Source organism: Mesoplodon bidens (genome assembly GCF_964165515.1).
Source record: "Mesoplodon bidens genome assembly, chromosome: 7".
Classification (NCBI taxonomy): domain Eukaryota; kingdom Metazoa; phylum Chordata; class Mammalia; order Artiodactyla; family Ziphiidae; genus Mesoplodon; species Mesoplodon bidens.
The window spans coordinates 62,130,986-62,143,200 of NC_138164.1; the positions used below are offsets into that span (position 1 = coordinate 62,130,986).

The 12,215-nt window shown below is 44.9% G+C and overlaps 1 protein-coding gene across 3 annotated transcripts in view; it reads right to left on the minus strand.

Annotated features, from left to right (window-relative positions):
- MAP6 (microtubule associated protein 6) overlaps positions 1-11,387 on the minus strand; it is an 89,687-nt gene extending 78,300 nt beyond the window's left edge. For all 3 annotated transcript variants that reach the window (XM_081238944.1, XM_081238943.1, XM_081238945.1), the window contains exon 1: positions 9,960-11,387. In XM_081238944.1, the coding sequence (XP_081095070.1) occupies positions 9,960-10,870 (911 nt within the window). In that variant the 5' untranslated portion in view covers positions 10,871-11,387. The remainder of the gene's footprint in view (positions 1-9,959) is intronic.
- Between the last annotated feature and the right edge of the window lie 828 nt (positions 11,388-12,215).

Consider the following 12,215-nt stretch of genomic DNA (forward strand, 5'->3'; position numbering starts at 1 on the left):
AGGCTTCTGCAGTCATTTTTGCTAGGTATATACTCAAGAGTGCAATTGCTGGGTCATAGAGTAAACATATGTTTAACTTGAATAGATAATGCTGAAGAGTTTTATAAGGTGATTGTAGCAATTTACATCCTTTACCAGCAGTGTGGGTTTCTATTTTCATTTTCTATTGAACACCTCCATGTAGTCTTTCTAAAGACACCTCAAATTCAACTTATCCAAAACTATGCTATCTATCTCAGTGAATGATTGTTTCCCTAGACATCCAAAGCATCCAAAGGAAACATCCTAGACTCTTCCCTCTCCCTTTCGGCCGACTTTCAATTAGCCTTATGTTATTCTGTACTATCAGTGCTTGTTTACATCCTTTCCTGGCTGGAGGTCTTCATCATCTCTCACCTAGACCACAGCTTCCTTTCTGGATTCCATGCTCCCAGTCTAATCCCCTCCAATCCATCCTTCCCACTGCTGCCAAAGTCACCTTTGCTAAAATCCAAAACCTAATCCTCCTTCTTCATTTGCTCATAGGATAAAGGAGCTGGCCCAGCCTACCTACCTGGTCCACCTCTCGCCATTCTATCCTCATCCAATGAGACCTCTAAGTTCTACCTGCTCAGAACTGCTGACAATTTTTCTTCTGTACTTTTACCCAGACTGATCCCTTCCCCACTTAATGCCCATTCATCTTTGACGATTCAGCCTACCAGTCCCTTCTCTACTGAACCCTTTCCCTGATAACCCTCAAATCAAGTAGACTTAACCTCTCTCTCCTCTGCTCCACCAAACCCTGCATAGACTTTTTGTTAGGGCACCTATAACTTTTCAGCTCACCTGCCTCTGCCTAATAAACATAAGTCTTCCAAGAGCAAGGACTACTTTGTCTTCCTAGGAATTAGCCAGATATAGAGCAGACACTAATCAATATTCCGTGGATTGAAAATGGTTTGAGACAATACATGATAATATGACGTGGAGGAAGTGCCCTGTGTAGAGAAAGATTAGTGTTAGACAAAGTCTGTGCCTTCAACAGTTTTAAAACCTAAAGACAGACAAGAGGGCTTGTGGGTCCTCAGCTCTAACAGGGAAGTAACAGTACCACTTCTGCAGAGCTACTATAAAGATTACAGGCGAAAATGCATCTAAAGTTTCTAGCAGCCTGCCAGGAACATAGGAGGCACGTGAGTAACTACTACTATTGCTTCTAATGGTGAAAACTAGCATCTTTAGTGAACATCGAGAGAATTTTTGGTTTGCTGGTCGCAGTCCATTTGCAGTTTTCTTCATTTGGCAGAGAATTAGAAGCTCACCTGTCTAGATGTCTACAACTGACCTAATTTGAAAAGCCAAAGCTGCATTGATTACAGAGATGGCTCTTTAATCCTAGTGGACGTTGTTGAATTATTTTAGTTTTATATCCCGGACACAGTGATTCTTTGTGATTACAGATTTAGAACTATCACTGGCTTGACTTTTTTTGAAAGTTCATAGATGCATTAGATGCCATTTTTTTCTAGGACAGCAACCAAGGATTAATTGTGTGTATCTTATCTCCTCTCCTCTTTGTGGGTTAATTTCAGTAACATTATATCTAACTGCACAAGGTCAACCAATGATCTAGAAAAATGCTTTGCACACAGTAATGCCTCAGTAAAAATTTCCAGGGCAGCATAAGGCTTTGCTGAGTTAGGTGCCCAATGTGGTTTCCATGATTAGTCTCTCTCCTGCTTTTCTTCCCTCCCTCCTGATCACTCTTTTGTCTTTTTCATGGTTATCCCTTCTGCTGTCAGTGCCCCAAATACATGTATCTCTCAGGGCTCCATTCTCTGATGGCTAATTTTCTCTACTTCCTCTCTAGGGATGATTTCACCTCCTCCCATGGCTTTAATAATATCTACAGGGCTTCCCTGGTGGCGCAGTGGTTGAGAATCTGCCTGCTAATGCAGGGGACACGGGTTCGAGCCCTGGTCTGGGAGGATCCCACATGCCCCGGAGCAACTAGGACTGTGAGCCACAACTACTGAGCCTGCGTGTCTGGAGCCTGTGCTCCACAACAAGAGAGGCCGCGATAGTGAGAGGCCCGCGCACCGCAATGAAGAGTGGCCCCCGCTTGCCACAACTAGAGAAAGCCCTCGCACAGAAACAAAGACCCAACACAGCAAAAATAAATTAATTAATTAATAAACTCCTACCCCCAACATCTTCTTTAAAAAAAAAAAAATCCACAGGATGTTTCAAATCACAGCCCGGATCTCTCTCTACACTTCAGATCCATTTATTCAGCTGCCCCTTGAAATTTCTTGTCAGATATCTCATAGACAACTCAAATTCTAGATACTAAAAATAAGCTCAACTTCCATTCCTGACTTTTTTCTCCTCTACATTCATCATAGAATTCTAAATAAAAGTCTGTTCCTTTTTTTTTTAAATATCTTTATTGGAGTATAATTGCTTTACAACGTCGTGTTAGTTTCTGCTGTACAACAAAGTGAATCGGCTATATGTATACATATATCCCCATATCCCTTCCCTCTTGAGCCTCCCTCCCACGCTCCCTATCCCACCCCTCAGTTCCAATGACTAGGACCACTACCAGTTACCCAAACCAGAAAAGAGTTATCCTGGATTTACCCTCTTCCTTGCATCTCAATTGGTCATTAAGATCTGTTTTTCAGTAACTGTACGTACTATGTTATAAATCTCCAGTCCCACAGCCTCAGTTCAGGCTTTATCATTGTCCCTGGATTATTCCAATAGGCTCGTTATTGAAAGGCCACCCTTTCTCTAACCTCCCCTGGTCACCGGTCAGTACGACATTAATAAAATTTAAATCATATTAAACTATCATGTAGTTTCCTCTACCTAGATTCCTTCAGTGACTCATTTCTTTAAAAAAAAAAAAATCCAAACTTCTCAGCCAGGGATATAAAACTGTTCCTAACATGACCTATGCTTACCTCTCAGAGCATAAAAGGTAAAGGAATAGTAAAAATAAGAGCAAAACTTACTGAAACGGGAGATGATCAATAAAACCAAAATTTGATTCTTTGAAAAGACTAAGCAAACCTCAATAAGACAATTATGAAAAAAAAAGAGAGAAGGCACCAATTAATATTAAGTATGAAAGGCGATGTAACTGCAGATAAGTAGAGATGATTTTAAAATCCACAAGATAGTGCTATGGTGACTCTTATGTCAATAAATTGAAAAATTAAAAAAATATATAACATTTCCTAGAAAAATATAAATTACTAAAATTGGCTCAAGAAGAAATACAAAAGCTGAATAAATGAATATCTATTAAAGACATCAAACTGGTAGTAAAAAAATAGTCTATTCATGAAAAAGACACCAGGTACAGAGAGCTTTACAGGAGACTCTTATCAGATATTTGAGGAGGAGTACTTGTTATAAGAATTGTTCCAAATAACTGAAAAAGAGAAAAATCTAACTATCTAACTTTATAGACATAACCATGATTCCAATACTGTACCAGACTGATATAAAAAAGGAAAAAATTTTAGACTAATTTCACTTATAAATATATATGCAAACATTTCAAATAAAAAGTAGCAAAAGAATTCAGCATCATAAGCTGTATTTTTAAGTAAGATTTATCCTAGGAATGGGCAGATGGTTCAGTATCAGAAAAATCTATTAGCAGATTAAAAATAAAACCATAAGACTTTCTCAGTTGATGTCAAAAAAATCATTTAATAAAATTCAATACCAACTAATAAGAACGTGTTGTATAAAAAAATAAATAAAATGGAATTCAAAAATTCAAAAAAAATTTCAATACCAATCCACATTTTTAGAAACCCCTAGTAAACTAGTATAAAGACAAGTTTCTTAACCTGATATGATGCTATATTATAATGACACAGAGCAATCCTCATACTTAATGATGAAACTTAAGAAGCATTCCCATGTCTCAAGACAAAGAAGCCTATTATCAAAACTATATGGAGGGACTTCCCTGGTGGTGCAGTGGTTAAGAATCTGCTTGCCAATGCAGGGGACACGGGTTCGAGCCCTGGTCCGGGAAGATCCCACATACCGCGGAGCAACAAAGGCCGTGCAGGAAGTGCAAATCAACACTACAAAGAGGTAGTGAGCCTGTGCTCTAGAGCCCTCGAGCCACAACTGCTGAGCCCGTGTGCCACAACTACTGAACTAGAGCCTGTGCTCTGTAACAAGAGAAGCCACCACAATGAGAAGCCCACACACCCCCATGAAGAGTAGCCCCCGCTCTCAGCAACTAGAGAAAGCCCGTGCAGCAATGAAGACCCAAAGCAGGCAAAAGGAAAGAAAGAAAGAAAGAAAGAAAGAAAGAAAGAGCATTAAAAAAAAAACTATATGGATATCCTCACCAGTGTAGCAATATACATACACACAAAAATATATGAATATCAGAATGAAGAGAATAAACTGGTATTTGCTAAAAGTATACATTATCTCCACAGACAGTCCAAGAGAATCTACAAACAAAATTAGAGTGTGGTAAAGTTGTTGAATACAATAAAAACATATAAAAATTAATACATATGAGCAATAACAAATTAGAAAATGTAGTAAGATATACGCTTGAAAATAGGAAAACTAATTTTAAATAGCTCAGAAAAAAAGATGATAGTATGGCATTAGCTCAGATTAATGGAATAGAGCAGAGATCTCAGAAATATATTCAAGCATACGCGACCCTTATGTGATAGAAGAGATATCAGTGGGAATATTAATGGAAAAGTTGAACTGTTAAAAAGGGTATTGGGAGCTTCCCTGGTGGCGCAGTGGTTGAGAGTCCGCCTGCCGATTCAGGGGACACGGGGTCGTGCCCCGGTCCAGGAAGATCCCACGTGCCGCGGAGCGGCTGGGCCTGTGAGCCATGGCCGCTGAGCCTGCGCGTTTGGAGCCTGTGCTCCGCAATGGGAGAGGCCACAGCAGTGAGAGGCCCGCGTACCGCAAAAAAAAAAAAAAAAAAAAAAAGGGTATTGGGATAAATGACTTTCCATATGGGAAAAAGGAAAATCAGTTCCCAGCCTCATTCCATACATAAAGTTAAATCCAATTATATTATTAGAGGCTTAAATATAGAAAAATAAAACTTAAAAACTTGTGTGTGTGTGTGTGTGTGTGTGTGTGTGTGTGACTTTTGTGGAGAAAATTACAAAATATAAGTGAAGGACAAAAAGACAAATAAATGGCAAGCAATACCACGTTTGTATATGGGAAAACTCAATACCTTAAAGATAGCAAATCTTCTCAAGCGGAGTTTTCGCAAATAAGTCTGAGGTTAACCTGCATAAAAATTACCTAGAGTGCTTCTTAGAATATAGATTCTTAGGCTCCATTTTAAAAGTACTGAATCAGCATGTCTGAGGATGAGGCCCGGGAATCTGCATTTTAGAAAGCTCTCCAGATGATTTTTTTGCGTACTAAATTTTGAGAACCTCTGTCTTAAGGGAAGAGGTCATAACCTGAACTACACATGAGAATTATCTGGAGCAGTTTGAAAAGATTCACATGTGCAGGCTATACCCCAGACCAATTAAATCAGAATCTCTGGGCAAGGTAGCTATGTAACAGCGTTTTTGAAGTTCTCCAGTGATTCCATTGTACAGCCAAGGTTGGGGACCACTGCCCTGGGTAAAGGTACACCTAGAGTCAGGTCTGTAAGGTTTGCTGCCCTTCCCCATTTGAACATTTACTTCTAGTGCTAACCGAGTAGGAATCGCCCTTTATTTTGATTAAGGAAAACACAATTTCTTTACATAGGGTTATCACTTTTTGGTATCTCCAGTATCCTGTCTGATACATTGCAGGGGCTTGGTGGTCATTTTCCAAAATTAATTCAGCTAAATGAAACTGAATGAAATGAATCAATATGTAGGTGAATAAGTTTTCCATCTAACTTTAAAAATTTCACTGGATTCAACAAACCTATATGATAGTTAGGCACAGTGTTACACTGTGAGAGATACAGAGATCAACAAAATACAGCCCTTCCCTTCAAGGGTTCCTATCTGGTAGGGGAGGCAGACAGAGACAAAAGTATCTTACAATCAAGCAAATGAGAAGTGTACAGAATACGAAAAGAGGATCAGAGAAAAATTAGTCCTGCGTAGCAGGACCTGGAAGGCGTTTGTTGAAGACTGGTATCTGAGATTGGCCTTGAAGTATTGCTGGGATTTAGTCAGGAAGATCCTAGGGAAACGGGCAGTTGCCCTGTAGACACAGGGCAGTTCTGTATAGCATAAGCCAAGTCAGATGGGCCTTTCTCTAACCTTTATGGAAGACTGCAGGGTAGATAGGAAAGGCTCTTTTTCTTTCTGATTTCCTTGTTACCGCTCTCATTTTTCAAGTACTATTTTGCCTCTGGTTTATTAATTCTACCTCTTGGTGCCCCAGCTGATTGTTTCCAGGAAAATTTGCTCATTAGCATTTCTATGGGGACCACCTGCTACCCCATCTATCACTCTTAACCGATGGCTGGGGCAATGGGGTTGGCTGAGAGAGGAATTTTAATCCCCTCCTATGACTCATCTATTTCCTAACTGAGAATGCTAGGTCTAAAGTCACAAATAGCTGCGCAGTAAAATCCATCCTTAACATTAAAAATAATGAAGACATGTTTCTCAATTTTATAATATCATTTATGTAATATGAATGGATTGAAAATCAACTTCATGATTGAGAATAATTCTAAAGATACCTCAGATACCGCTTGAATGCAAAAAGTCTCAGGTAAGTGTGGATAGGTTATGAATTAAATGAACTGTTGAACAGGGAAGGTTTCTCAAAACCATAGTGTCAAAGGACATTTGATGTTATCTACTGATTGTACGTTGCAGTAGAAAACCAAATAGCATGTATATGACTCTGGATGCTGAATATATATTTTATGTTATGTACCAATATATCAAGCTGATGGATTGTATATCCTTTCTCTAATTAAGCAAACTGCTCACACTGATGTTACGTGACAGATGTCATTTGTAAAGCCCATGAGATGAACTAGTCACCATGGTGTAAACCACCATGATTTATGTAGAGTGGCAGAAGAAAAGGATTTGTCAATCAAATTATCAGTGAAATGTAGCCCAGCTTGGCTTCTAAGGTGATGTAAGACTCATCTACAGAAGACATGGAACATACTTAAATTCAGGAGATATTTAGAATCCTAGCAAGGAAAAGGATGTGAGAGAATAGGGGGGGAAAAATCAATGTTCCAGATAAGCCTATAATTTCCAGGCATTTTTTCTTTATAGTATACTTAATTAATTGATTATCTTATTTCTTCATATCTACTTTCACCCAAAGTGCATTTCCCTATTATTAATTTTTCTTCTGGAACAAAAAATAATGTTAAATTTCACATCAAATTTGTCAAGTACTTAAATTGTCCATTAAAGAAATTGATGTTTCTTAGCAATACTTATTCTCTTAATGCTTCAAAATCCTTCTGATGATACAGCAAAATGGAACTGCTGATCCCAAAGTCATATGCATAATTAAATTTTACAGAAGACTCAAATTAGAAAAAAATGTTTTTTGAGATACACAGAGATTTTTCTTGACAGGTTGATGAAATTCTGATAGCTATGAAAAACAACCATTCTTACCAGCTGCTAGAGAATAGCCTGCCCCTGTTCAATCAAATCACTTGCAGGATGTGTGTAATTCTAACTGTAAAGCATGACATGCTTACTGCACAGTTAAGGTGTTGTTTGGGAGGAAAGAGGCTACACAGAACAAAGGTACAACCCAAAATATTTGGAGTAAGTTGTGTCTGAAGGGTGGTTTACGCCCTGACTGTCCGAACCATCATTTATGCCCAAAGCAAGTCCTACCAGCCTGGAAACATAAACTGAGTAGGATCATCAAATGAGATTTGAGAATCTGGATCTCTCTTGATTGGCATTGACTGTATTGAGGTGAGGAGAGGTAGATTCTGTCTGGTAGGTGGTAAGGTTCCACCTGCCGCAGGGTGGTAGACTGGGAGTAGGATGATGAAGAGGCCAGTCCAGAAATCTGTGATGTTAGGCCAACCTTAGGGTTCTTAGGGAACAAAGGTAGGGCCTTGTAAACAACAAAGCCATGACAGAGTCATAAAATTGTATCTTGGCTTTGTTTTTCTATTCCCCTTGCTTATTTGTTTCCTTTCTTTTCTTTTTGATTCTCCTTGGTAACAGCATAAAGATTTTGTGAAAATTCCACCTTCTCATAGCTAGAACCAAGGAAAAGGATCCATGTCCTTGCCTGACCCAGAGCTTTAAAAGGAAGTGGTGTATTTCTGGGGGACAAGTGTGGTCATGATAACAAGACACCAAGAGACAAATGCCAGGTGGGAGGTGGAATTCAGGAAGAAGGAATAGGGGCCAATTGATTAACGCCACTTTTCATTGGGAAATGCTTTCCAGAGGTAATACCTGAGTGGGGGGCAGATTTTGTCCTAACAAGAGAGGATGTCTATCAATGCTATTCTTCCTCAGCATGAGAGGGAGTGTTTGTCATATTTAATGGAGAAGGACATCAGTCTGATGAGGCTATATATAAGGTCCTGGCAAAAGACACTAACTCTGCAGTCTTCCTGTCCACACCCTCCTGCAGGAAGGAGGCAACTGGCTGTGGCATTGATGAAGGACCCCATAAGCCACATTTTGAACACCTCTAGCTCAGTTACTCATCGTGTACATCTGCTTCCCCAGAGACCCCAAACCTAATGCCACATATTCATAGTCAACAGTGATCTGTTAGTTAATTGTTTCCATTTGAAACATAAGGGCAGGACTGAAAGCTAAGCATTCAGAAATACATATTAAATGAATGAAGGGTGAGAAAGCAGACTGGAAGGACTGAGGCTGCAGCAGAGGGAGAATTCTAGAAAAAGAGAGAGAGAAAGAGAGAGAGAATGAATGAATAAATATGCTCTTGTTGAAGGCATTCATTTAAAGGGAATTTAAATGTGCTGAAGAGAGGGTTCTTGGTGGTAACAGAATAAGAACTACATTTGGCAAACATGAAAAGAAAGGAGATGCATCAATAGGGGAGAAGGCTGGAAGAGTCTGGGAAGTGGAAATCAAAATAATGAGGCATCATGTAGAAGGCTGGAATGGAACCAAGATGTACTAATTACCTACCATGTGCCAGGCATAATTCTCCTCCTGAATCATCTCATTTAATCTTCAAAATGCCTAGCACGGTGCTTAGCATATAGTAGGTGCTCAAAAATGTGCTGAGTATTTAATATTAAATCAATACATGAGCAAACAATCTAAGAGAAGAATCTATTATCCATCACGTCTTACAGATAAGAACCCTAGGCCAAGAAATGTTAAGAAACTTGCCCAGTGAGTCACAGCTAGAGGTGTAAGGAATCTGCCTTCAGAGTAAGTGGCTGAAAAGAAGGGTGCTCTATAAGGGACCGGCAGGGAATCTAGAAAAGGGTGTGGTGCTTGGTGGTCTCCCAGGGATTGAGATAGAGGGGGTAAGAATGAAGGGCCAAGTGAACCGGGCTAGGGAGGAGGAGAAGGGGGAGAGATCACTCTTCTTTGGGGAGGACTGGCCCTGCAGGAAGGCACAGAGGCCCTTGGGCGGCAGCTGAGCCAGCAAGGGGCAGCATCCAGGCTAATGCAGCCAGTGAGTTGGGTGGGGCAGAATGGAAGCACAGCCAGTGAAGAAACTGCAAAGGTCTCTGTTGGGCAGGCAGGGACTCGGGGTGGGGCAGAGATGGGGAAAAGATGGCTGAAGTGGTTAAGTGAAAGACTTTGGCAAGATGGGATGGATAATACTAACAGCTTTCACAAAAGAAAGAGCCAAAGAGCAGTCGGCCAGGGCTGGGGAGGGGGAGGGGGTGTGTTCTGGGCTGGAGGGGGAGGCTGACAGGGAGGCCTGCGATGCAGAGAATCTGTGGGAGAGGGTAAGGATGACCAGCCCCGTGGCCTGAGCTGCGGGCCGCGTCTCACCTGTAAGAGCTGCTCACCGCACTCGTCACCTCCTCGCGGATTTGCCTGTTGAGGGCGTCGGCCGCCGCACGCCCCTTGCCCCCCTCGGGGCCCGTGGCCTGGACCTGGGCCTGGGCTGCGGGCAGCAGCGTCTGCTCGTGCCCCATTCCCTCGGCGCGACGCAGCATCCAGGCGGGCCCAGCCTTCTTGCGTGTGTCGCGCTCTTCCTCACTGGTCGCCCTTCCAGCCGCAAGGCCACCTGCTCCTCCAGGGGCCGCCTCCTGCTCCTGGGCCTCGGCGGCGGCCTGCACCGGCCAGCGCTCCTGGCTCTGCGGCCGGCGCTGGGGCGCCCCGAGCACAGGCGCCGCCGCCTGGGAGGACGTGGGGATATGCACTGGCTTGGGAATCCACGGGTGGTCCCCGCGTCGCGGCAGCGGCCAGGCGCGAAAGTCCTTCTGGTACTGGGTCTCGCGCTCAAAGGGCGCGTCCGAAGGCTGGTACTCGCTGCGCGGCCGGCAGCTCGGCTCCGGCCGCTGCACCTTCCAGGCGCGGTAGTCCTGCCGCATCACCGAGTCCGCGGGGCCCGCGCTGGAGGTGGAGCCGAAGCCAGAGCCCGGGCCCGGGCCGCTCCGGCCAGAGGTAGCCCCAGCCTCGCGTTCGCCGCTAGGCCCCGGCGCCGGCCCTGTTGCCCGGGCAACCGCCTCCCCTTCGCCTTGGGCCGGCTGCGTTTCTATGGCGACCGCGCGCGCCGAGGGGGGCGCGGGCGCCTGCTGCGCAGGCTGCGCCGGCTGCTGGTGCGGCGGCTGGGCCCCCGGGTGCTCGGTGGCCTCCGAGTACTTGGTGAAAACCAGCGGCACGGCGATGTCTGCCTTGTCCAGCTGGTTCCAGAAGCGGGCGATGCAGCAGGCGCGGGTGATGCACGGCCACGCCATGGTGCTCGCCTCAGAGCTAGTCCTCCCTCTCCTTGCTAGATTCTAAAGCAAGTCCCTAATCTTCCTCAGTCCCCTGGCCCTCGTCCGGCCAATCTGGTTCTCACCGTGTTTTCCTTGGTGGCCTGAGCTACCGCGCCCTCCTACCTCAGAGAGCACCCGGGAAGGTTGGGTGGGCAGAGCTATCACTGAGAAAGTCCGTAAAGTCCCTCGATGCCCGGCTGTAAACGCCTCCGGGAGCCGCCGCACAGGTCTCGGGAGCGCGGTCCGCTGTGGGCACCGCAGCGTGAGACACCGCGTCCCGGGTCCCCGGGCGAGGGCGTCTGGGACGCGCCCCTCCCTGCGGCTGCTGCGGCGCTCAGACCCCTGCCAAGCAAGGCAACGCGAGGCTAGGTGGCTGCAGGCTTAAGCCATGGCGCAGAGGAAAGGCCGGGCAGTGTGGTCGCAGGGGCCGCGGACAAAGCTCTATCTTCTGCTTCCCGCCGGCGTCCAGTCGCAGCCGGCCACCTAGCAGGGCTCAGAGGAGATCACCTCTTGAGGAGACCGAGCATTGCTGCCGCCACCACTGTTCCCAATGATGCTGCAGCCGCCGCCGCCGCTGCCGCCGCTGCTGTCTCTGCTGCGGGGAAGCGGCCCCACCCTTTTCTGCCGGTCAGCAGAGGGGGGGGTAAAAATCCAGGAAAGATGCTGAGAGATAGCGCGATGCAGAAAAAAAATCACCTGCTGTCGTCAGCGCGCGCTGCTGGGAACTCGCCCTCTCTCTTTTCCCTCCTCCCTCTGATCTGGCAGCTCCTCCCTCTTCAGTTCCTAGGCAACAACAGAATCTGGGGCCTAGGTAGGTTCAAGTACCAGGCTCCTTATGACTTGCTGTCCTTACACTGGTTGCTTCCCAACTGGGAGCCTCAGGCTCCTCTTCTGTGAAATAGGGTCAAACATGTGGGAAGGGTGGGGGGGATTCAATTTAAAAATACGGAGGAAACCCCTAGTGAAATGTCTGTCCCAGAATATAGGTTTTTTAAAAAGGAAGCTCCTGTTATTGGCCAAAGTCTCTGGCCTGGATTTGAACCCCTGTGGCTGGCTTCTGATCCAAGCACTTGTCAGTCTTATCCACAGACCTCGCTCAGATATGGGAAGAGGAACCTGCAGACTGATGGTACCTTAGCTGTTCCCTTCCTAGGGGACCCTTGGGGGAAGGGATGTCTTAGAGCTTCCCAAGAACCATCCAATCCCTGTTCAGCCCAGGGGCCACACTGGAGGGGAGACAGTGAGAAGTAAATTCTTGAAAGGGGCCTAAGTGAGGAGGTCGGGGAGGGTGGGAAACAGCGAGATCGTGTCCTGGGAAAGGGTA